The 27,700-nt window shown below is 40.7% G+C and overlaps 1 protein-coding gene across 1 annotated transcript; it reads left to right on the top strand.

Moving 5' to 3' along the window:
• The first annotated feature begins 207 nt into the window (after positions 1-207).
• On the top strand, positions 208-27,700 carry LOC134794597 (uncharacterized). The gene is made up of 9 exons (XM_063766403.1): positions 208-691; positions 4,088-4,301; positions 4,965-5,124; positions 5,501-5,662; positions 5,952-6,121; positions 6,201-6,406; positions 6,522-6,736; positions 27,206-27,327; positions 27,458-27,700. The coding sequence occupies exons 1-9, from the start codon at positions 216-218 to the stop codon at positions 27,698-27,700; spliced, it is 1,968 nt and encodes a 655-aa protein (XP_063622473.1). The 5' UTR covers positions 208-215.

Genomic DNA, 27,700 nt, shown 5'->3' on the forward strand with positions numbered 1-27,700 from the left:
TAGTCGACTTCAGACCTAAATCGGTTTGAACCGATTTGTGAAGTCGAATCGTAACATCGCTAGCTAATCTTGTACCTCGGCAGAGAGGAAATAGTGCGAATGCCGCCTCCCTTCCGTGTTGCTCGAAGGCTGATGCAATCTGTTGTTTAAACGCTTATCATATTTCCGAACGGTCGCGAACGCTACGTCAAGTCAAGTGAAGTCGAGCAAAGTAAATGTTTGTTTATATCAATTACATGTTTATATCAATTATATTTAGTTTTTTCTCTAAAAAACAACATAATTTACATAATACTCGAAACTATAGTAAACGAGCAACGAAAAGAACAGAAAATTCGATAATCACGTCGAGAGATGATAACGTTCAGCATAGAACAAGAAGAGCAGTAGGTAGTGTCGCGACAATGTCTCTGTTCCCGGCTTACAGTCAGGAGGCCGCCGCCTCGAGCCCGTGCGAGGCCGATGCCGGCGCTGCGATGTGCTGGGCGGACTCGAGTCCGCCCGAGGTCGACGCCGCGATTGTGCCCTGTGGCGAGGCCGAGCGCGAGCTGCTGGAGTCTAGCGACAGCGAGCCGGAGACGGCGCCCGCGCCCGCGCCGCGAGCTGAGCCCGAACCGGACTACTACGTGGATCGGCGCTTCGATGGTGGCAACCTGCGCGTCTCCACCATCTACTACCCCGGCCGTCCGCAGTATGTCACCACACTTATAACTGCTTTCCTTACCTCTTCTGATCTAGACATGACAATAATTTCATCAAAATTTGAATCATATTGCCAGAATTTGGGTTTGTTATTGCAGTGTGTGCAGTGTTGTGTCAGTCCACTAGCGTTCATGAAAGAAAAGAGATAAACAATAATATTTGAGCAAATAAATGGAAATAAAATAAATAGATTTCACATTTTTAACATCTAGCTAGCCTTCCACAAAACCTCAAAAGTGATTACAAATAATATAACTTTTTTTTTTGATTTTGATATAATTGGTCTCTCAGCAAATATTTAGTTGACTTTCAATTCTAACAGTTTTACACACATTTTACAGTCCATTATTGTTAATAAGTATAGTTATAGCAATATGTAAAATAAATATGATTAATGGTGATAATATTGTTTTACATTGTGATGAAAGTCTAATTGGGGTGTTATGGGGCTTTGAGTGCCACAACAACCAAGCATTGATCTATCCAGGGCCCTTTACAGTTCATTACTAATGCCCATTGAATCCAGAAATTCTAGATTCTTTGGGCCTTAATGTTCTGTACCTCATAGGGTTTCAATATGTGGCGCCCTAAGTAGGTACTTCTTTTTTGACATTATGGTCTACAGGAACAGAGAATGTGCATTGCAGTCTTCTCTGACTCCTGACAGAACCTGCATGTCGCATCTTGTTATCATGTGGATAGTGATACGTCCATGGACGTCTTTGGAAGAGGCCTTCACCTAACGGGTTCCTACAAATTAAATTAACAAAATTATATTAACAAACTTTATGTATAATGAAAGGAAATAAAAGGCTTTTTATTTTTTATTTATTTATTAGTGATACGTCAGATATCACTATCCACTTCTTTCTAAATGTAATCATCAATTAATATTTTGGGGTGGGTCCCATAGTCAAAGTTGTTCAGTGTGACCTTAATCATATATGCCTAAAGTGTAATTTGATTGACATGGATGCAGAGAGACATTATTATTTTATTTATAGCCTTATTTCAGAATAGGTACATTTTTACAAGCTTTTATTTAGTTTCACCTGACCGTTGTCTGTCTGTCGGTCTGTAATCAAATCTTGCAAGTTAAATTTGATGCACTTCCCAGTTTCCGATTGAGCTGAAATTTTGCATGCATGTATAAATTGGATGACGCAATATTATGGTACCATCGAGCTGATCTGATGATGGAGACAGGAGGTGGCCATAGGAACTCAAGGTTTTTAGAACAGTCAGCAACCAAAGCTTGCACCAAAAATGAAATTTTTGCCAAACTCTTATTTTTAATACTATATCTACAGTTTTCCTTAATCTACATTCTACGGTAACCGCTTCTGTGTGCCTGTGGGCAAAGGCCTCCCCCAATCTTCTTCACTCTTCCTTATTCTGAACTAATCTGGTCCATGTTTTTGTTTTTGTCCTTCCAGCCATGTCTTGGATTTCATCGGACCATCTTTAAAACTGTCTGCCTCCGTTTCTTTTGTGCCCTCTAGGGTGCCAGAGTGTTACAGTTTTGCTCCATTTATCTCCTCCTCTAATAGTATGTCCAGCCCACTTCCATTTCAGTTGTTTTGTTTTGTATCATCGGTAAACCCTGTTTTGTCTCTAAAATTCTTGCTACTTATTTTGTCTATTCTTCTTTTCTTTAAGATGCTTCTTTCCATGGCTCTCTGAGTTATGCTTAACACATTCAACACCAAGAACCCGACTGTCGGGTACACTGTTCGTAGCGACTACGCGCTACATAGGGGCTATTCATAAATTACGTCATTTCAAATTAGGGGGGGGGGTCTGGACATCGGATGACGGTAGCATGAAGTAGGAGGAAATGGGGTCATTTGAAGCATGATTTTTGGATGATTATAGGGGGGGGGGGTCAAAAATCGTCAAAAATCGATGACGTAATTTATGGACAGCCCTTACGACGAAACCGTGGCTACGCGCTACGAGCGTAACCCGTAGCACTTAGTGGTATTGAATGTGTTAACCTATTACACTGTGCTTTGGTGAGTGCCCACGTCTGTCAGCCATATGTGAAGATTGGTAGAATGCATGTGTTGAAGAGTTTTCTTTTGATGTGCATACTTATTTGGCCTTCTTTCAAAGACCAGTATCTCCTCCACGCGTTTCCAATTCTTCTGTCTATTTCCTTTGTTGTTGTGTCATAGTTGGATATTAATTGACCTAAATATATATATTCTGTTACATACTCAATGGTGTTGTCATCTATTCTTATCTCTTTGGCACCCATACTATTAGTCATTGCTTTAGTTTTCTGGAGATTCATAGAGAGTCCGACTGCTTTACTAGCTGTATTTAGTTCTGCGAGCATTTGCTGTAACTCTTCTGCTGTATTGGCGAAGACCACTATGTCGTCCGCGAATCTCTAAAATGGGTTAGTTTCTCGCCGTTTATATTTAAGCCATTATTTGACCAATCAAATTTCCGAAATACTTCCTCTAAAACTGCTGTTTGGGTGATAAAGGGTCGCCCTGTCTTACTCCTCTCTGTATATTTATGTCACCGCCTTCCTTTTCCAATTTGATTCTTGCTGTTGTGCCTGTGTAGATGTTCTTAATTATCCTTATGTATTTGGGTTCGACACCTTGATTTAGTAAAGCTTTCCAGATTTTTGAGTGGTCGAGTGAATGAAACGCCTTGCAGTAGTCTACGAAACAACAGTGATAGTTAGGGTTGCCATAATAGGGTATTATACTGTATTTAAAATAAATTATTTTACACCATGCATGAAATAAAGCACCAGATAATTATTAGAAAAACACAGATAGGAGTTATTTTTAAACACAAGTTCTATTTAATAAATCGGATAGAAGTATAAAAAGTAGGCGAGTTGACCGTGACGTCACGATGTAATGTTTCATATAAATTCCATATTAGAAAATCGTTTTGACAGTTCTAAAAAAGTAACTGATTTGACTAGTAGGAAAATACCCTATTAGTCGGAACTGATAAGGGACAGTGGTATTCTAGAGCAGGGGTCTCCAAAGTTTTATACCTGAGCTGGGGGTTTGGAGAGCCCTGTTCTAGAGCGCTATTAATAAATAAATATTATAGGACATTTTTACACAATATATATACTATATAAATAAATACGGGACCGGTCGACAAAATACGGGACAAAAACGGGACCAGTAAAAATACGGGACGTGATACTCAAATACGGTGACAGTCCCGTATATACGGGACGTATGGCAACCCTAGTGATAGTGAATGTTATATTCTTTTGTGCACGATACGTGTATGTGATCCACTGTAGAGTAGTTGTTTCTAAAGCCTGCCTATTACCAAAACTTTAAACCGTATTACCAAAACTTTAGGCAGAGAGACATAATGTAGAATAAATATGTTCAATCAGATACAACAGCCCAGAGTTCCACCTGGCACTCGGTCTGAAGCGCACGGCGGGGCACAGGAAGCGTATGCGTCGCTACTGGCAGGCGAAGGACGACTGCAGGGGCGGGGAGGGCCCGCAGGCGGAGGGGGAGGGCGAGCGCGGCGCCGCGCTGCGCCGGGCGCTCGTTGATAACCCGAGGGACGTGGAGCTGTGGCTGCAGTACATCGACTATCAGGTGTCACATTACTTACCCTCTTTTCCCCTGGCAAAAATCGTCTTACGTAAATAAATGAATGGCGCCTAAGTTTATGTTACCAAAGAGCTTTTAAGTTAGTATTTCTATTTGACAAATTTGTAACAGATGAAGAAAAAACCGGGCAAGTGCGAGTCGGACTCGCGCACGAAGGGTTCCGTACCATAATGCAAAAAACAGCAAAAAAAAAACGGTCACCCATCCAAGTACTGACCCCGCCCGACGTTGCTTAACTCCGGTCAAAAATCACGTTTGTTGTATGGGAGCCCCACTTAAATCTTTATTTTATTCTGTTTTTAGTATTTGTTGTTATAGCGGCAACAGAAATACATCATCTGTGAAAATTTCAACTGTCTAGCTATCACGGTTCGTGAGATACAGCCTGGTGACAGACGGACGGACGGACAGCGGAGTCTTAGTAATAGGGTCCCGTTTTACCCTTTGGGTACGGAACCCTAATAGTTAACAAAAATTATACCCTACTCATTTTTCAGGGTATTTTGTATTTTTTTTTTCTTAAGAGTAAAGCCAAGCCAAGCAGGTAACATTTGACAGCTTGGCATTGAGTAAAGCAGCAAGCAACTCTTGGTGAGCAATAGAGAGGAACTGAGGATGCAGTAGTAGTAGTAGAGTTATACTGTGTAGGAATGGGTGCACGGCGCGGAGGCGGCGCGTGCGGCGAGCGAGGCGGCGGCGGCGCGCGCGCCTGACGCCCCCGCGCTACGAGCGCGGCGTCTCGCGCTGCTGCAGCGGACTGAAGCCGCGCAGGACTACGTCACGAGGCTGCGCGACGAGCTCACGCAAGGTACCACGATTATACGGGATTTTGTGTGCACGATATGAAAAAAAAAAAAAACATAAATATGCCTGCCCGCCGGTTAAAATCAGTCGGCGTTTACGATCAGCGAAAGCACTAAACATGGAAGACAATCTTCAAACAAAATATCCGCTTGAAATTAACAAAATAATTTAATCACATGCTTACGAGCTACACCATTTTGGTTACGGAAGCCTAAATAAACGCTTAATACTTGGTTACTGCTTCCAAACACCAATTTATTTGTTTTACACTTACCACACATTTATACTATTAGACACACATAATTAACCATGTTTATACATTTTTAAATAAAATCGACATAAAGATGATGTGTCTGTATGCCGATGTAATGTGTCCACAGAGAAGGATCCGTCCGTATCGGCAGAGCTGTGGTGTCGCCTGATATCGGCGTTGGCGTGCGAGCCAATGGCCGGCGTGTCGGGCGCGGGCGCCGCCGCCGCCGCCGCCGCGCGTGCCTGTCGCCGTCTGCCCGCCGCCTACCCCAACATACTGTACACGTACGGTGAGTGCTGGCACTGAGATCGTCACGTGGTGGAGTTCGGAATCCAGTGCACCCCAACCTGCTGTATTCGTTCATTCATTACCCCTGAATGTTCATATTTTGAGGTAGTTTTAAAAGTACTTATTTTAAGCCTACTTGAATAAATATTTTTTTAAGTTTGAAATTATGATTTCGTGCCGTAGAATTCGTATCTATATGTAATTCTTTAATTAATGACTACTATTACTTTTGCTTAGTTATTGCGAATAAATAATCATTGGTAGCGGTAATAATAACGTAACGTGTGTAGGGTCGGTGGTGCGCGCGGCCGGGCTGTGGGAGACGCTGGTGCTGCTGCTGGAGCTGGTGCTGGCCGCCGCGCCCGGCGCTCCCCCCGCCCTGCCCGCGGCCTTCCCCCCGCCGCGCGACCCGCGCCGCGAGCAGGCGGCCGAGCAGCGCCTGCAAGACTACGAGGACAAGGTCTGTAACTAGCTCGGTGGTAGAGTAAGGGATTCCGTTGACAAGTCGCCACTCTCTTATTTGGTCGGTACCGAGTCAGGTGGTGAACAGCGGGCTGCCGTCCGGTGCGGTGTGGGCGCGGGTGGAGCGCGCGCGCGGCGCGGCGCACTGGCGGCCGGCGCGCGTCGACGACGGCGACGCCGACGCCGATCCGCAGCGCGCGCCGGCGTTGGCCGACGTCGCCGACCTCGTGCTGCCGTGTGCGGACCCCGCCGCACTGTTCCTGTTACTGGTTAATGCGCTACGGTATGTCACGTCGAATATCAACTTTTTAACACAACTATGTACATAATATACTAACTTTAGGTACCTACTCGTACGTCGTAACTGACAATGTGATATAAGAATATTCTGTTTGCAGTCTAGCGAAGGTTCCTTTGCTTCCCGGTGCACAATACGTGCACTCGGCGGCGGGCGCGGGCGCGGAGGAGTGGGACTGCGGCGAGGCGCTGCTGGCGCTCGGCACCGCCTCCCGCCGCCTCCCCGCCACGCACGCCGCCCACGCCGCGCCCGGCGCGCCCGCACCACTAGTGAGGCTCGCCGTCGACCCGCCGCACTACTTCAGCGATGACTACGGCACGTTACTCATCTTTGCTGTCTCTCTCTAGATTTGTGTAATTCGTACCGATATAAAGTAACTCGTTCGGGGCCATTAAATATTAGGGCTCCCGGTATCCGTCCACCTATCCAAGACACCTATAGAACGTATCCAAGAAACGTTTCTCAGATACGTATCTCCGTTTACACGGGTACTGAACACCGGCCCGAACGGATCCGAAACAGTTTGAGCCAATCAATGCTCTAGGTCTGGATATGCAAGGTCTAGTATTGAATGTTGACTTCAGATGAACTCGTTTGGCGTACGAATTTTTTAAAATTATTTATAACAGTTTTAACACATGTGTTAATATGTGGTATTATCTATGAAAAGGGACCTTATTGTCGATGGCGCTTACGACACTAACATCGATGAGCACAAAACGTAGTAGTTTAAAATTGGGGATTCTGGCCCATTTTAGTTATTTTGATTTCCAATTTAGCAATTAAGTTTCTTTGATTACTGGAACATTCAATGTTGCTGTCTATCCAATGCGGAGGTCAATTTATGTTATATGACGCTGATGAACTTATCAGTCATCGGGTTTAAAGGTCCCTTTGTAGTTTTTTATAAATAACTCGTAAACGGTGACCTGTAGCAAAAATGTTCTGATACATAAGTAATCTGCGTAAAATTGTCTACATTAAATATTCTATACACTTTTTCGCTAGGATCAGTATTTAAAAAAATATTTAAGGTAAAAAGTTAAATATGATCAATTGTTGATATTTTTTGTAAATAACTCGTAAACGGTGGCCTGTACCAAACATGTTCTGATACATAAGTAATCTACTTAAAATCTACTCACACCAGAGGATGCTGAAGACCGGACGCTTAGCTAAAACGCTAGGTTGAAGGAGAAGAAGATTGATCCTAGCGAAAAAGTGTATAGAATATTTAAGGCGCTCTTATACTCGAGTTTTACGTTTTCAAGGGGGTGAAGCAGACGAGTGGTAGAACGGGCAGGCGGGCGCCCCGCGCGGCGCACCGCACCATTCCCGCGCAGCACGTCTACGTCCTTATTCTGACGACATCGGTATTCTGAATCGTCAGTTCCGGGATTTTTAGTTCGGCAATTAATATTGAAAAAGATTTATTAGTAAATTCGAATTTTGATGAGTACTTAATGAAATTAAAAACCGGACAAGCGCGAGTCGGACTCGCCCACTGAGCCCACCGAGGGTTCCGTACTTTTTAGTATTTGTTGTTATAGCGGCAACAAAAATACATCATCTGTGAAAATTTCAACTGTCTACGGTTCGTGAGATACAGCCTGCTGACAGACGGACGGACGAACGGACGGACAGCGGAGTCTTACTAATAGGGTTCCGTTTTACCCTTTGGGTAGGGAACCCTAAAAATGGTAGGTAAGACGGTGAGGTCGGTGAGTGTACCTAAATAATTATTAATTATATGTATACAATATGAGTGTATACTTGACTGATCATGTTTTTGTAAAAATCGATTTCGACTGGCAAAACATATTATTTTTTGGCAACCGGGTTTTTTAACCTAATTAGACCCCGCTGAATCCGAAATTGCCGGTTGATTGATCGAATTCTTGACTGGAAGTGAGATAGTTGATATTAAAGGTCCCTTTTTTTTAGTTTTTCGTAAATAACTCAACGGTGGCGCATAGCAAAAATTTTCTTAAACATAAGTAATCTGCATAAAATTGCCTACAAGAAAGATTCCGTACAATTTTTCGCTAGGATCAATATTCAAAGAGATATTAAGGCGGGAAAGTTAATTATAATCACTTTTTGAAGGTCTCTTTTTTTAGTTTTTTGTAAATAACTCGTAAACGGTGGCCAATATAAAAAAAATGGTTAAACGTTAATAATCGACACAACATTTTCAATAAAAAAAGATTTAGTACATTTTTAGCAGGGATCAATATTTAAAAAGATAATAAAGAGGGAAAGTTAATTATAATAAATTCTAAGGTTCCTTGATTTTATTTTTTCGTTAATAATTTGAAAAGTATGACTCATAGCAAAAACAAATTTTACACAAATAATAAACATAAAATTTCCTACAAGAAACATGTAGAACACTTTTCGCTAGGATCAATATTTAAAAAGACAAAGCATCCGGTAAGTCAATTATAATCAATTTTAAAGTCCCTTTTTAGTTTTTTGTAAATAACTCGTAAACGGTGTCCCATAGCACAATAGGTTTTTATGAATAAATAATCTCCATAAAATTTTCTGCAAAAAACATCTGAACACTTTTCTCTAGGATCAATATTTAAAACGATATTAAAGGAAGAAAGTTAATCACAATCAGTTCACAGGTCGCTTTTTTTTCGTAAATAACTCGTAAACGGTTGCAACGGGGGCAGTTGCAAAAAATATTATACATAAATATTGAACATAAAATTGTCCACAAAAAAGGTTTTGTACACTTTTTCGCTACGATCAATATTTAATGAGATATTGAAGGGGGTAAGTTAATTATAATCAATTTCCAGGTCCCTATTTTAAGTTTTTCGTAAATTACTCGTAAACGGTGGCCCATAGCAAAATAGGTTCTTAATGTTAACTAACCCCCCTTGGCTAAAAAGTGGCCTCCATGTTTAAAATTCATTTGTTTACGTAAGATGTCCGTCTTTGGGTCACGAATTTACATGTGTGTACCAAATTTCAACTTAATTGGTCCAGTACTTTGAAGAAAATGGGCTGTGACAGACGGACAGACAGACAGACAGTCGCACGAGTGATCCTATAAGGGTTCCGTTTTTTCCTTTTGAGGTACGGGACCCTAAAAACTAAAAAAAGTGACATGTGAATTGATTGTAATGAACTTTCTTCCTTTAATATCGTTTTAAATATTGATCCCAGAGAAAAGTGTTCAGATGTTTTTTGCAGGAAATTTTATGTAGATTATTTATTCATAAAACCTATTTTGCTATGGGAGACCGTTTACGAGTTATTTACAAAAAATTAAAACCAAAATATTACTTTGCTAATCCGCGAAAAGATAACGTGCTAGTCAATCAGTGCTAACCCGTTATACTTACTTGCGTATTTTTACATGCAATTAATATTCCCACCCTCCCACCGCAAAAATAAATACGCAAATAAATATAACAAACCACCACCAAAAGAATAAACCTCGACACGTGTTTCGCCTCTCTACGAGGCATCCTCAGGAGTCGTTGACGGTCTGACGCCCGGCAACGGAATGACCTGTCTAGAATGGTCGGCCATATTTATACCCTGACCACTCCCCCTACCGTGCAAGTGTGAGTGAGATGGAAAAATTCGTAATAACGGCTCATATTTTGCGGTTTCGGTTAATATTTTGGTTTTAATTAGTATGGATTTCCGCAAAGTAACGCCTGATTCTATTCACTATTTACAAAAAACTAAAAAGGGACTTTAAAATTGACTGTAATTAACTTACCGGCTGCTTTGTCTTTTTAAATATTGATCCTAGCGAAAAGTGTTCTACATGTTTCTTGTAGGAAATCTTGTAGTGATCACCGAATCGTAAGAGGCACACTGAATATCAATATTAAACTTGAAAGGTCCAGCCTGATGAAGTCTACGCTCCGACCTACTCGAGCCCATGTTCAAAACCCCGAAAGCTTTCAACTCGAGCTCTCTAACCGCTTTGCTTGCCTAGAGAACTTGGCTTCAGTGGACGAAATCAACGACGGGCTAGTGGAAACTGTCCACACAGTAGGGTCTAAGTTTTTTAGACCCCGCCGTAAAGATAGACCTCAGAAATTGACCGAGCAAACCTTAAACCTCATGGCTGAACGACGCTCGCTACAGTTGCAGTCTCCCGATGACGCGGAGTCATATAGGCAGCTCAATAGACGTATATCTAAGTCCTTGCGACATGATCTGCGTCTCTTTAATACTAACCGTATTAAAGAGACTATTGAGCGAAACCAAGGCTCCAAAGTGTTCGCAAAGGACAAAGCAACGCAAGCAAAGCAAGGGTCTATTGGGCAAAGCCAGCTGACAAAGCTGAAACGGGAAGATGGCAGCATAGCGTCGAGCAAAGCGGAGGTTTTAGGTGAGATCGAGACGAGAGGTTCTATGGACAGTTATACACTTCGATCGCAAAGCCCGTTGACAGCTTGGTAGGAGATCCAAGAGCCAAGCTGTTCCGACATTATACCGAAGATATCCCGGACATCAGTCTGTACGAGATTAGGATGGCCCTGAAGCAGCTTAAGAACAACAAGGCGCCGGGCAAAGACGAAATCACTTCAGAGCTTCTGAGAGCGGGTGGAACACCGGTACTTAAAGTCCTCCAGAAGCTCTTTAATTCCGCCTTGTCCGAGGGCATAACGCCTGAAACATGGAATAGAGGCGAGGTGGTGCTGTTCTTCAAAAAAGGTGATAACAACCCATTGAAGAACTACAGACCCATCACGCTTCTGAGCCATGTCTATAAGCTGTTTTCAAGGGTCATCACGAACCGTCTCGAACACAGACTTGATGACTTCCAGCCTCCCGAACAAGCCGGTTTCCGAAAAGGCTATAGTACCATAGATCACATCCATACGCTGCGGCAAGTTATACAGAAGACCGAAGAGTATAACTTGCCATTATGCTTAGCGTTTGTGGACTATGAGAAAGCCTTCGATTCGGTGGAAACATGGGCGGTGCTTGAGTCTCTTCAGCGATGCCATATTGACTATCGGTACATCGAAGTGTTGAAGTGTTTGTTTAATAACGCCACCATGTCGGTCCGAGTACAGGAGCAGAGCATGAGGGCGATTCCATTGCAAAGAGGCGTAAGGCAGGGAGACGTTATCTCTCCGAAACTGTTTACTGCCGTAATGGAAGACGCCTTCAAGCTCCTGGAATGGGAAGGACTTGGCATCAACATCAACGGCGAATACATCACTCACCTTCGGTTTGCCGACGATATCGTAGTCATGGCAAAGTCGATGGAGGAACTCAGCATGATGCTCGATGACCTCAACCGAGTTTCACAACGGGTGGGCTTGAAAATGAACATGGATAAGACGAAACTTATGTCAAATGCCAATGTTGTGCCCATCCCAGTCTCTGTTGGGAACTCGGTACTCAAAGTTGTTGACTCGTACATCTACCTAGGACAAGTAGTCCAATTAGGTAGGTCCAACTTCGAGAAAGAGGTCAACCGCCGAATCCAACTCGGTTGGGCAGCGTTCGGGAAACTACGTAATGTCTTTTCGTCCGACATACCTCAGTGCCTCAAGACGAAAGTCTTTAATCAGTGTGTGTTACCAGTGACGACTTACGGCTCCGAAACGTGGTCTTTCACTATCGGCCTCATCTCAAAACTCAAAGTCGCTCAACGAGCTATGGAGAGGGCTATGCTCGGAGTTTCTCTACGTGATCGAATCAGAAATGAGGAGATCCGTAGACGAACTAAAGTCACCGACATAGCCCACCGGATTAGCAAGCTGAAGTGGCAATGGGCAGGCCACATTGCACGCAGAGAAGATGGGGTCGAAATGTGCTCGAGTAGAGACCACGGACTAGCAAGCGCAGCGTAGGACGTCCACCCACAAGATGGACGGACGATCTTGTTAAGGTCGCCGGAAGACGCTGGATGCGGGTCGCTTCCAACCGGCACGTATGGAGGTCCAAGGGGGAGGCCTATGTTCAGCAGTGGACGTCTTATGGCTGAGATGATGATGATGATGATGATTTATGTGTAAGATTTGTTTTTGCTATGAGTCATACTTTTCAAATTATTAACGAAAAAATAAAAACAAGGAACCTTTGAATTTATTATAATTAACTTTCCCTCTTTATTATCTTTTTAAATATTGATCCCTGCTAAAAATGTACTGAATCTTTTTTATTGAAAATTTTGTGTAGATAATTAGTTCATTTTTTTTATATTGGCCACCGTTTACGAGTTATTTACGAAAAACTAAAAAAAGGGACCTTTAATATCACATATCTCACTTCCAGTCAAGAATTCGATCAAGCAACCGGCAAATTCGGATTCAGCGGGGTCTAATTAGACCGGTTTTTTTAACCTAATTAGGTTAAAAAAACCCGGTTGCCAAATAGTAATATGTTTTGCCAGAAGAAATCGATTTTTACAAAAATGTGACCAGTCTAAATTATTCAATTTGATTAATTTTATAGCCTTTTAAAATATGTTTACACAATTTATCAATCGTGACTGAATTCCGGATTGGTTAGATGGGTGTGTGCCTTTGCTGCCCAACTTGTTATAAAATGACAATATGACGGACGAATGTCTGAAATGTCACCGTATTTAAGAATTATTTTGCTTTTCTTCGTAAGTATGTTGAAAAACATTGTGTGTATAACATATTTGCATATTTATACTGTGATTACCCATTTTATGAAACGTCCGCTAAACTAGCACAGGTCCGACGCTGACAGTGGTCACGGGCGTACTGGCGTGAGGAATAGGCGCAAGGTATTGCCGCGTAGGGTGTAATTTAGTAGGCAAAATGTTGAATTCATCAAATGATGAATGAAAAAATTAACGTATCGATAAAAGGACAAGCAATAATGAAGATTTACTTAAAAGCTATCGACTGAAGTAAGTTTCATATACATTTTCGTCCTAGTACTTCTAACATAAGGAAATAAAGACAGTGTTAGGCATGTTTTCAACTTAAGATTCTATCGAGAAAATAATGAGCCGTCGTGTTTCTGACAAGCAATAACGTAGTTCAAGGACTGAAGTTATACATACTAGAAAATAATGCATGAAATCCTTGTAAAAGTCTGTAAATATGGTGACAAAATAGTGCATTTTACTACACACCGCGCCTTAATGTAGACAATTTGATGTAGATTACTTATGTGTCAGAACATTTATTGCTACAAGTCACCGTATACGAGTTATTTATAAAAAACTACAAAGGGACCTTAAACCCGATGACTGATCAGTTCATCAGCGTCACATAACATAAATTGACCTCCGCATTGGATAGACAGCAACATTGAATGTTCCAGTAATCAAAGAAACTTAATTGCTAAATTGGAAATCAAAATAACTAAATTGGGCCAGAATCACCAATTTTAAACTACTACGTTTAGTGCTCATCGATGTTAGTGTCGTAAGCGCCATCGACAATAAGGTCCCTTTTCATAGATAATACCACATATAAGATATTTAGCCAACTATACAATATATGAATGGAAGTAGGTGTCCCTATTCTATATAGTCTACCTACTATTTTTAATTTTAAACCTACTCGTTCCTAGTTTAGAACCTTAATTTTTTTTACTATTATTGCTTTTAAGCTATTTTCATTACATATTACATTTCAATCAAAGAAACACATTTTATATTTATTTATTTATTTATTACTATTCGGAGATCCTACAGCTGTTAACATGTTAATAGGTTTTATAAATGTGATACAAGAAGCCAATTACAGGTTCTCACCAGTAAATACAGATTAACAAAAACAATTGGTGGTTAGCACTATTGCACTACACATACATTTCAACGCCAAAGGCAGAGTAGCAAATTTCGAATTCGTATTACTAAAGAAGATTCAAAAGAAATACAGATTAACAAAAACAATTGGTGGTTAGCACTATTGCACTATACATTCATTTCAACGCCAAAGGCAGAGTAACTAATTTTGAATTCGCATTACTAAAGAAGATTCAAAAGAACTAAAGAAAAAAAAAAAGAAAAAACACAGCACAATGAAATTTCACATTCCACTAAGCCATGCTCATTTAAAGAACTCCTCTGTCAGGATACGCCGCACAGTTTGGATGTTGCTGTTGAAAATATCGATGTCATGCTCCTTCGTGAGTTTATTTAGACATTTACTAGCACGTATCAAAAAACTGTTCTGTCTGTAGTTACGCTAAGCATTTGGAACAGCAAGGGGTCGAAAATTTCTTGTAGATTTGGATGGAATACTGAAAGAGAGCTCAGGTATGCAGACAAATACTGCCTACTACTACTTTGTGGTTATTTGTTATTTTTATCAATTACCTAACTGTTGCGCGAGAACAGCAAATCTACCAACGATGCAAAAAAAGTAGGTACAAACAAGCGGCATTTGAAACGCAGGATTTCACGCGAGAACCTTAAAACCCCATACTACTTTGGTTACCTTGCAATTATATTGTTAAATACATTAAAATAGATCTCAAAATTGGTAATCATTCATGTTCACTTGGGTCACTTTCACACTACTGCTCAGGTAATAAATGCCGGCCGGTGGTGTTCCATTCATTAGAACGTGTTGTTTTCCAATACCCTTTTGTATGATATCGCCGAAAACAAGTAGCGTCCCAAACCATTATCATAACTGCCATAACCAATTATAAGCTTTATGTCGGTGTAATAAGGAGAACCTGCCTACACATATATAAAATGCAGCGGCTAAAATTAAAGGAGCAAATGTATCGAAGCAAATGAACAAGAAATAAAAAATATTACGACTTTGAAAATATTGTGTTTAAGTAGGTATGACTCCAGTTCGCCACTTAGTCGGCCAATTAGTAAAATACAGTCTTTCCAAGTTACTTTAATTTAAAATCGTTTTGTTGGCTTGTTGCTAAAAATTGTAAATAATATTTATTAGTATAGTCTTAAAGTTCATTTTATATGATAATAAGATAATGAATTTAAGAAAAGTCTTACTTTTCGTAAATTCATACTTAATTATATTAAAAGTTGTAAGTGCATTACTTATTGGCAGATAGACATTTATTGCTATCAAGTTATATTAATAAACCATAAAGTATTAGTATTTGAAGTCTTATATAAAATACTTCTACTCGTATTGTGTTTACGGGTCTAACGGGTTTATAGCAGTAAAAAACTCCAATTTATATAATAAGATGTTTAATCTTCTATTGTGGAAAAATGAGTATATAATTTGACAAGCAAAAAAACAAAAGACATACGCTAACTTTTTTATAGGTAAAATTATAAGCTGCCAGTCTCTGCGGAGGTTCTATTCCATTTTCTTGCGAACATGCCCCCGGGCGTTGAAAGCTTGCCTTTCAACCCAAACTGCTCAACCCAGGATGCAAGTACATCATAACAGCAGATCGCCGAGTTACTGAAGAGGTATCTTCTCTTCTAAGAGCATAACGGCGTCAAGTTGCAACGCTTGAGTGTGTATCACTCAGGCTCTGGTGGAAGATTCCAATGCTTCCTGCTTGATTTGACTGCTGTCACAATTGTTCAACGCTAATAGACTGGCCAATGTAGCGTACTCCTCGAGGTCATGAACCGACACTGACGAAAGAGGGCGGTCACCGATGGAGTGGTAGCAGCAGCCTTGCAGCATTCTTGAAATAAATGGCAGCAATTCTTCTGGGTGGGACGAAATTCAAATCAGTGGGAAGTGGCAACCAAACCAGTGTTGAGGTCATCGACGATAAACATTATGTTACAATACCCAGCACTCCTTAAATAAAATGTGGTTGACTTTACCCCAGCTTCCCATGAAACTCCAATGTAAAGGAGGACACGCAGAACTAACATTAGAAAATAATAATGTCATCATTGCTGCAGCATTAGCTTGCGAATCACAGCTGCGCTTTGATAAATAAGTTTAAGACTCACTGCATCCATCCATAAATGATGTACAGTATATAACTTAAATAATGAGTAATTAATGCTAGCAAGTAAATACTAAATAATACTGGTTAAGTCACCTGCTAGCAGTAGATAGTACCTATATACATAGTACGAACACATACGAAAAATGCCTATATAGCACTTTTTTAAGTCTTAGTCTACTAAGAGCCAAAGTAGGTACACAAACGAGTTTACATATTTAAAAACGTAAGTAATAATAGTTGTGCTAATTAGTTGCTATTGTAATAAGTAAAATCTCAGAACACTAGGGTTTTTCTTTAACTTTAAATTTACATTTAAGAGAATATTTAGTCTTCTTACCTAGTGAAAATCCTAGTAGTGAAATGCTTTCTAACTAATTTCCTGTTCGAGGAATGATGAGATTGTTTGGTGCAGGCCTTGGCAGGCTGCTGGAACCGCGTGAGTTGGGTTCGAGTCTCATCGTCAAGCAATCTATTACTATAGCGCATGAGGTGACATTCGTAAAATAACAATTAATTCGCGAAGGAGCCGATACTTGACCGCTGTTTGTTGGGCCTGCGACTATATACCCTAATTTAGTCTCAAATAGTATCGTCTGTCCATCGCTTAATTCAATTTTATGCGACCCTAACAAGTTCCAAAAATGGTCAGCCCCAATCAAAATATCAACCTCGGATGGCTTATAAAAGTTAGGGTCAGCTAAACGGATGCTAGACGGAATATTCATTCGTGATATCTCCATCTTTTGATAAGGCATTTCGTCAGATATTGATGGCAAAACAGAACAATTTAAATAAGTCGAGTAGGTGTCATCCAACGATTTAATTGGCACCTGGCACATTTTACCTACGTGAGACTTTAATTTGTTTATGCCTGTAACCGATTTATTTACACGATTAGTATGTAAATTTAACTGCCGACACATCTTCTCAGTCACAAAACAAGACGCGCTACCATTATCTAAAACTGCTCTGGCTATGATCTCGCGATTGTCATGCCCATATACTTTAATCAATGCAGTTGTTAGTAGTCCGACGTCTGGTTCAGATGCATTCGAATGTGGAGTTGTGACTCGCATGCGAGCCGATAATGCAGGAACAGAGGCGGCAGCCGGCGCCGACGCCGTTGATGCCGGCGACGCAGGCCGCTCGCACGAGCTTGATTCCGTTGTTTGCGTATGCTCTGTGACATGAACGAGTGAATTATGCTTGCGCTTGCATATTCCACAACCTGCCTTCTTGCAATGGTTTGCATAGTGATCTCGTCGGAAGCAATTAAAACAAACTTTATAATTCGGCAGCAAGTTAAGCCGCTCGATATTGCTTAACGCGAAAAACTGAGAGCAGTTATTTAAGCTATGCTCACCATTACATTTCGGACATAACTGAGACTGAGAAGTGACACAGTGTTCAGTGGGTTGAGTAGAAAGCAAAACCCTATGTTTAGATGCGATTTTAGCCGGCTGACTAGATTGACCGGCGCCTGATGCGCTCGATAACTCTAAGGTTTCAATCAAGTCTGCACGATTACGCATAAAAGTGATAAAATTATCAAATGAAATAGGCACAGTCTTATCAAAGCTTCCTTTATGTTCCTCCCACTCACGAAATGTCGTAGCATCTAATTTGTTGCTAATAATGTGAATAAGGAGCGTATCCCAATGTTTGACAGGCTCACCTAGGGATTCTAAGCATCTCAGATTTTTGTTTACGTGGTCAATAATACGTTTTAAATGCACGGACGACTCCTTGATGATCGGCTCGATGTTAAATAAAGCAGATACATGGTTTTGTAATAACAACCTCTTGTTATCGTACCGCTCACACAAGAGTGTCCACGCCACCTCATAATTGCTCCCAGAAAACTCAATAGAATTAATAACCAACGCCGCAGAACCTTCCAACGATGCTCTTAAATAATGGAATTTATTAATGTTATCGATATCATCGTTAGAATGGATCTTGTGAAAGTATCTCTGAAGCCTAGCCAATTCTCGTATGAACCCTGAAATTTCGGTAACTGAATAGTTGGCAGCTTAACCAGTTTACGATTCGCACCACTTCGCGACCCACGATTACTACATGACTCAAAATCGTCACGTTTTTTATTAAAATTGTTGAGCATATCCTGGGCCCGCGAGAGTACAGAGAAGTAGCTATTTTGGAACTCATCTCGCTCTGTCATATGTGCATCTAAACTTTCACTGTTGCACTCTAACTGTGTCTGTACATCATCATAAAGTGCATACAATGCCTCAATCTTACCTATACGCAACTGCAATTGACTAGCTTCAGCTTGAGTTAATGACGACTCCTTCACTTTGCCTAGGTATGTAGTAAATAAGGTGAGTTGACCTTTATAACTGCCTCTTTTGCGAACTAAATCCTTTTCGTCAACCATTTTTGGGAAGCTGGTGTACGTAGACCTTGAATGTAAACAATTTATAATGCAATTAATAAAAAAATATCCCTAGTAAAATAATTCCTGTTTAAAAATAATACAGATAAAATTAGTCCACAATACACATGAAATTAAATATAAATGATAATAGTCTCAAGTGAATAGATTAGGAGTACACGAATAACGGCAAATTAACGGTCAGAAGTTGCGTTGACAATATCACATTTTAAATAATTACAACGAAATAAATTACAAATGAATCTGACTCATATAACTACCAAATAGGTACACTTTATAATAAAATATTCACTAACCTGGAGTACACTATAAATCCTACCTATTTACACTACCTTAATAACGAGTGCTGGTTCTAATAATAAATCCTAACACACTCAACACTGGCGGATTCCGATGTCCCGGTGAATTTCTTCATCACAGCCTCGGCAGTCATAACATCCTCAGTGACAAATTGGTAATTTATAGGTATTTCCCTTCGGTCCTTCAATAAATTCTGGTTCCTTTATTTACACCCGGTTCGTGTGGACCATGTTTACGGGTCTAACGGGTTTATAGCAGTAAAAAACTCCAATTTATATAATAAGATGTTTAATCTTCTATTGTGGAAAAATGAGTATATGTGGTATTATCTATGAAAAGGGACCTTATTGTCGATGGCGCTTACGACACTAACATCGATGAGCACTAAACGTAGTAGTTTAAAATTGGTGATTCTGGCCCAATTTAGTTATTTTGATTTCCAATTTAGCAATTAAGTTTCTTTGATTACTGGAACATTCAATGTTGCTGTCTATCCAATGCGGAGGTCAATTTATGTTATGTGACGCTGATGAACTGATCAGTCATCGGGTTTAAGGTCCCTTTGTAGTTTTTTATAAATAACTCGTATACGGTGACTTGTAGCAATAAATGTTCTGACACATAAGTAATCTACATCAAATTGTCTACATTAAGGCGCGGTGTGTAGTAAAATGCACTATTTTGTCACCATATTTACAGACTTTTACAAGGATTTCATGCATTATTTTCTAGTATGTATAACTTCAGTCCTTGAACTACGTTATTGCTTGTCAGAAACACGACGGCTCATTATTTTCTCGATAGAATCTTAAGTTGAAAACATGCCTAACACTGTCTTTATTTCCTTATGTTAGAAGTACTAGGACGAAAATGTATATGAAACTTACTTCAGTCGATAGCTTTTAAGTAAATCTTCATTATTGCTTGTCCTTTTATCGATACGTTAATTTTTTCATTCATCATTTGATGAATTCAACATTTTGCCTACTAAATTACACCCTACGCGGCAATACCTTGCGCCTATTCCTCACGCCAGTACGCCCGTGACCACTGTCAGCGTCGGACCTGTGCTAGTTTAGCGGACGTTTCATAAAATGGGTAATCACAGTATAAATATGCAAATATGTTATACACACAATGTTTTTCAACATACTTACGAAGAAAAGCAAAATAATTCTTAAATACGGTGACATTTCAGACATTCGTCCGTCATATTGTCATTTTATAACAAGTTGGGCAGCAAAGGCACACACCCATCTAACCAATCCGGAATTCAGTCACGATTGATAAATTGTGTAAACATATTTTAAAAGGCTATAAAATTAATCAAATTGAATAATTTAGACTGGTCACATTTTTGTAAAAATCGATTTCTTCTGGCAAAACATATTACTATTTGGCAACCGGGTTTTTTTAACCTAATTAGGTTAAAAAAACCGGTCTAATTAGACCCCGCTGAATCCGAATTTGCCGGTTGCTTGATCGAATTCTTGACTGGAAGTGAGATATGTGATATTAAAGGTCCCTTTTTTTAGTTTTTCGTAAATAACTCGTAAACGGTGGCCAATATAAAAAAAATGAACTAATTATCTACACAAAATTTTCAATAAAAAAGATTCAGTACATTTTTAGCAGGGATCAATATTTAAAAAGATAATAAAGAGGGAAAGTTAATTATAATAAATTCAAAGGTTCCTTGTTTTTATTTTTTCGTTAATAATTTGAAAAGTATGACTCATAGCAAAAACAAATCTTACACATAAATCATCATCATCATCATCATCTCAGCCATAAGACGTCCACTGCTGAACATAGGCCTCCCCCTTGGACCTCCATACGTGCCGGTTGGAAGCGACCCGCATCCAGCGTCTTCCGGCGACCTTAACAAGATCGTCCGTCCATCTTGTGGGTGGACGTCCTACGCTGCGCTTGCTAGTCCGTGGTCTCTACTCGAGCACATTTCGACCCCATCTTCTCTGCGTGCAATGTGGCCTGCCCATTGCCACTTCAGCTTGCTAATCCGGTGGGCTATGTCGGTGACTTTAGTTCGTCTACGGATCTCCTCATTTCTGATTCGATCACGTAGAGAAACTCCGAGCATAGCCCTCTCCATAGCTCGTTGAGCGACTTTGAGTTTTGAGATGAGGCCGATAGTGAAAGACCACGTTTCGGAGCCGTAAGTCGTCACTGGTAACACACACTGATTAAAGACTTTCGTCTTGAGGCACTGAGGTATGTCGGACGAAAAGACATTACGTAGTTTCCCGAACGCTGCCCAACCGAGTTGGATTCGGCGGTTGACCTCTTTCTCGAAGTTGGACCTACCTAATTGGACTACTTGTCCTAGGTAGATGTACGAGTCAACAACTTTGAGTACCGAGTTCCCAACAGAGACTGGGATGGGCACAACATTGGCATTTGACATAAGTTTCGTCTTATCCATGTTCATTTTCAAGCCCACCCGTTGTGAAACTCGGTTGAGGTCATCGAGCATCATGCTGAGTTCCTCCATCGACTTTGCCATGACTACGATATCGTCGGCAAACCGAAGGTGAGTGATGTATTCGCCGTTGATGTTGATGCCAAGTCCTTCCCATTCCAGGAGCTTGAAGGCGTCTTCCATTACGGCAGTAAACAGTTTCGGAGAGATAACGTCTCCCTGCCTTACGCCTCTTTGCAATGGAATCGCCCTCATGCTCTGCTCCTGTACTCGGACCGACATGGTGGCGTTATTAAACAAACACTTCAACACTTCGATGTACCGATAGTCAATATGGCATCGCTGAAGAGACTCAAGCACCGCCCATGTTTCCACCGAATCGAAGGCTTTCTCATAGTCCACAAACGCTAAGCATAATGGCAAGTTATACTCTTCGGTCTTCTGTATAACTTGCCGCAGCGTATGGATGTGATCTATGGTACTATAGCCTTTTCGGAAACCGGCTTGTTCGGGAGGCTGGAAGTCATCAAGTCTGTGTTCGAGACGGTTCGTGATGACCCTTGAAAACAGCTTATAGACATGGCTCAGAAGCGTGATGGGTCTGTAGTTCTTCAATGGGTTGTTATCACCTTTTTTGAAGAACAGCACCACCTCGCCTCTATTCCATGTTTCAGGCGTTATGCCCTCGGACAAGGCGGAATTAAAGAGCTTCTGGAGGACTTTAAGTACCGGTGTTCCACCCGCTCTCAGAAGCTCTGAAGTGATTTCGTCTTTGCCCGGCGCCTTGTTGTTCTTAAGCTGCTTCAGGGCCATCCTAATCTCGTACAGACTGATGTCCGGGATATCTTCGGTATAATGTCGGAACAGCTTGGCTCTTGGATCTCCTACCAAGCTGTCAACGGGCTTTGCGATCGAAGTGTATAACTGTCCATAGAACCTCTCGTCTCGATCTCACCTAAAACCTCCGCTTTGCTCGACGCTATGCTGCCATCTTCCCGTTTCAGCTTTGTCAGCTGGCTTTGCCCAATAGACCCTTGCTTTGCTTGCGTTGCTTTGTCCTTTGCGAACACTTTGGAGCCTTGGTTTCGCTCAATAGTCTCTTTAATACGGTTAGTATTAAAGAGACGCAGATCATGTCGCAAGGACTTAGATATACGTCTATTGAGCTGCCTATATGACTCCGCGTCATCGGGAGACTGCAACTGTAGCGAGCGTCGTTCAGCCATGAGGTTTAAGGTTTGCTCGGTCAATTTCTGAGGTCTATCTTTACGGCGGGGTCTAAAAAACTTAGACCCTACTGTGTGGACAGTTTCCACTAGCCCGTCGTTGATTTCGTCCACTGAAGCCAAGTTCTCTAGGCAAGCAAAGCGGTTAGAGAGCTCGAGTTGAAAGCTTTCGGGGTTTTGAACATGGGCTCGAGTAGGTCGGAGCGTAGACTTCATCAGGCTGGACCTTTCAAGTTTAATATTGATATTCAGTGTGCCTCTTACGATTCGGTGATCACTACAAGATTTCCTACAAGAAACATGTAGAACACTTTTCGCTAGGATCAATATTTAAAAAGACAAAGCAGCCGGTAAGTTAATTACAGTCAATTTTAAAGTCCCTTTTTAGTTTTTTGTAAATAGTGAATAGAATCAGGCGTTACTTTGCGGAAATCCATACTAATTAAAACCAAAATATTAACCGAAACCGCAAAATATGAGCCGTTATTACGAATTTTTCCATCTCACTCACACTTGCACGGTAGGGGGAGTGGTCAGGGTATAAATATGGCCGACCATTCTAGACAGGTCATTCCGTTGCCGGGCGTCAGACCGTCAACGACTCCTGAGGATGCCTCGTAGAGAGGCGAAACACGTGTCGAGGTTTATTCTTTTGGTGGTGGTTTGTTATATTTATTTGCGTATTTATTTTTGCGGTGGGAGGGTGGGAATATTAATTGCATGTAAAAATACGCAAGTAAGTATAACGGGTTAGCACTGATTGACTAGCACGTTATCTTTTCGCGGATTAGCAAAGTAATATTTTGGTTTTAATTTTTTGTAAATAACTCGTAAACGGTCTCCCATAGCAAAATAGGTTTTATGAATAAATAATCTACATAAAATTTCCTGCAAAAAACATCTGAACACTTTTCTCTGGGATCAATATTTAAAACGATATTAAAGGAAGAAAGTTCATTACAATCAATTCACATGTCACTTTTTTTAGTTTTTAGGGTCCCGTACCTCAAAAGGAAAAAACGGAACCCTTATAGGATCACTCGTGCGACTGTCTGTCTGTCTGTCCGTCTGTCACAGCCCATTTTCTTCAAAGTACTGGACCAATTAAGTTGAAATTTGGTACACACATGTAAATTCGTGACCCAAAGACGGACATCTTACGTAAACAAATGAATTTTAAACATGGAGGCCACTTTTTAGCCAAGGGGGGTTAGTTAACATTAAGAACCTATTTTGCTATGGGCCACCGTTTACGAGTAATTTACGAAAAACTTAAAATAGGGACCTGGAAATTGATTATAATTAACTTACCCCCTTCAATATCTCATTAAATATTGATCGTAGCGAAAAAGTGTACAAAACCTTTTTTGTGGACAATTTTATGTTCAATATTTATGTATAATATTTTTTGCAACTGCCCCCGTTGCAACCGTTTACGAGTTATTTACGAAAAAAAAGCGACCTGTGAACTGATTGTGATTAACTTTCTTCCTTTAATATCGTTTTAAATATTGATCCTAGAGAAAAGTGTTCAGATGTTTTTTGCAGAAAATTTTATGGAGATTATTTATTCATAAAAACCTATTGTGCTATGGGACACCGTTTACGAGTTATTTACAAAAAACTAAAAAGGGACTTTAAAATTGATTATAATTGACTTACCGGATGCTTTGTCTTTTTAAATATTGATCCTAGCGAAAAGTGTTCTACATGTTTCTTGTAGGAAATTTTATGTTTATTATTTGTGTAAAATTTGTTTTTGCTATGAGTCATACTTTTCAAATTATTAACGAAAAAATAAAATCAAGGAACCTTAGAATTTATTATAATTAACTTTCCCTCTTTATTATCTTTTTAAATATTGATCCCTGCTAAAAATGTACTAAATCTTTTTTTATTGAAAATGTTGTGTCGATTATTAACGTTTAACCATTTTTTTTATATTGGCCACCGTTTACGAGTTATTTACAAAAAACTAAAAAAAGAGACCTTCAAAAAGTGATTATAATTAACTTTCCCGCCTTAATATCTCTTTGAATATTGATCCTAGCGAAAAATTGTACGGAATCTTTCTTGTAGGCAATTTTATGCAGATTACTTATGTTTAAGAAAATTTTTGCTATGCGCCACCGTTGAGTTATTTACGAAAAACTAAAAAAAAGGGACCTTTAATATCAACTATCTCACTTCCAGTCAAGAATTCGATCAATCAACCGGCAATTTCGGATTCAGCGGGGTCTAATTAGGTTAAAAAACCCGGTTGCCAAAAAATAATATGTTTTGCCAGTCGAAATCGATTTTTACAAAAACATGATCAGTCAAGTATACACTCATATTGTATACATATAATTAATAATTATTTAGGTACACTCACCGACCTCACCGTCTTACCTACCATTTTTAGGGTTCCCTACCCAAAGGGTAAAACGGAACCCTATTAGTAAGACTCCGCTGTCCGTCCGTTCGTCCGTCCGTCTGTCAGCAGGCTGTATCTCACGAACCGTAGACAGTTGAAATTTTCACAGATGATGTATTTTTGTTGCCGCTATAACAACAAATACTAAAAAGTACGGAACCCTCGGTGGGCTCAGTGGGCGAGTCCGACTCGCGCTTGTCCGGTTTTTAATTTCATTAAGTACTCATCAAAATTCGAATTTACTAATAAATCTTTTTCAATATTAATTGCCGAACTAAAAATCCCGGAACTGACGATTCAGAATACCGATGTCGTCAGAATAAGGACGTAGACGTGCTGCGCGGGAATGGTGCGGTGCGCCGCGCGGGGCGCCCGCCTGCCCGTTCTACCACTCGTCTGCTTCACCCCCTTGAAAACGTAAAACTCGAGTATAAGAGCGCCTTAAATATTCTATACACTTTTTCGCTAGGATCAATCTTCTTCTCCTTCAACCTAGCGTTTTAGCTAAGCGTCCGGTCTTCAGCATCCTCTGGTGTGAGTAGATTTTAAGTAGATTACTTATGTATCAGAACATGTTTGGTACAGGCCACCGTTTACGAGTTATTTACAAAAAATATCAACAATTGATCATATTTAACTTTTTACCTTAAATATTTTTTTAAATACTGATCCTAGCGAAAAAGTGTATAGAATATTTAATGTAGACAATTTTACGCAGATTACTTATGTATCAGAACATTTTTGCTACAGGTCACCGTTTACGAGTTATTTATAAAAAACTACAAAGGGACCTTTAAACCCGATGACTGATAAGTTCATCAGCGTCATATAACATAAATTGACCTCCGCATTGGATAGACAGCAACATTGAATGTTCCAGTAATCAAAGAAACTTAATTGCTAAATTGGAAATCAAAATAACTAAAATGGGCCAGAATCCCCAATTTTAAACTACTACGTTTTGTGCTCATCGATGTTAGTGTCGTAAGCGCCATCGACAATAAGGTCCCTTTTCATAGATAATACCACATATAATTTGACAAGCAAAAAAACAAAAGACATACGCTAACTTTTTTATAGGTAAAATTATAAGCTGCCAGTCTCTGCGGAGGTTCTATTCCATTTTCTTGCGAACATATTGCAACATTACAAGCAAAAACTACCTGCTCAGAAAAGGGATATGTAAACCGTTTATTGAATTTCGACTCTATGAACCACGGAATAAGGTTAAATATGACGGAAACTCGTCATGAATCTTTTGTCTATTTATTTGTAGGTAGCTATTAAGTACGCCGCGCCGGTTCGTTCCTTCGCTACTCGTCAAGGACGTGTCCGGAGCCACGGGTAAATAAGATCCGTTTCTTCGAATACCCGTTTATCCGTGGAGACGGATCTTAATTACACGTTTCTTAATTACACGTGCGGAACGGGCCAGAAAACCGTGTACGTGTTATTCGGAAACGGGTATTCGAAACGTGTAAACGAAACACGGACTCGACCGCGAGCCCTACTATTAAATATCATGTTAAGTTGTCGATGCCGGTTAGTGTCTGTGGCGGTCTATGACGGCTAAAAAAATTGTAAATCTAGTCCGCTCCACTGGACTGGATGCGACTCTTTCGGACGTTTAGTAAACTTAGCTGCAGTTTTATCAGACGTGGACGGAGAAAATATTTAGGACATCATTTTATGTTTAGGATTTATGTGTCGGGTCATCGATGACCGGTGTGAAGTGACGTAAAATAGTAGTGATACTTGTGATAGACTTTTATTAATCATACCTACTTTGCATTTCGTGTATATTTATTTATTATATGTATTATATTTAGTGTGATTGTGTGTGATCGACTGATCGTTTTTAGGGTTCCGTACCCAAAGGGTAAAACGGGACCCTATTACTAAGACTCCGCTGTCCGTCCGTCCGTCCGTCCGTCTGTCACCAGGCTGTATTTCACGAACCGTGATAGCTAGGCAGTTGAAATTTTCACAGATGATGTATTTCTGTTGCCGCTATAACAACAAATACTAAAAAGTACGGAACCCTCGGAGGGCGAGTCTGACTCGCACTTGTCCGGTTTTTTTTATCTTTATGCGTCGTGTGCAGGTTACCGCAGCTGGGTGGAAGCGTTATGGGAGGCGGCGCTGGCGGCGGCGAGCGCGGACGGCGTGGTGGCGCTGCTCTGCTGGCGACTACGGTGGCTGCACTCGCAGCTGCTGCTGCTGCCCGTACGTAACGGACATAAACATTGGTTCAATCAAAACATGCATAGAATCAGTACCCGAAACCGGTGATCGGTTTTTTTATCAATTAGCAAGATGATAATACTGTTATATCCTTGATAAAATATGTGTTTAGGAGTCCCCGGAGAGCGCGGTTGAGGCGCGGCGCATTCGCGACGCGGCGCAGGCGACCCTCAAGCGCTGGGGCGGTGCGCACGCGCTGGCGTTCGCGCTGTTCGCGCGCCTGGCGCACGCCGCGGCGCCGCGCGGAGGGGGAGGGAAGCCGGACGCCGGCCGCCGCGCCGTCATGGTCGCGCTGCGGGCCGCGCTGCAGGACGCCAGCGTGCCCACCACACATCTGCTGTACATCGCCAGGTAA

Source organism: Cydia splendana, chromosome 10 (genome assembly GCF_910591565.1).
Source record: "Cydia splendana chromosome 10, ilCydSple1.2, whole genome shotgun sequence".
Classification (NCBI taxonomy): Eukaryota; Metazoa; Arthropoda; class Insecta; order Lepidoptera; family Tortricidae; genus Cydia; species Cydia splendana.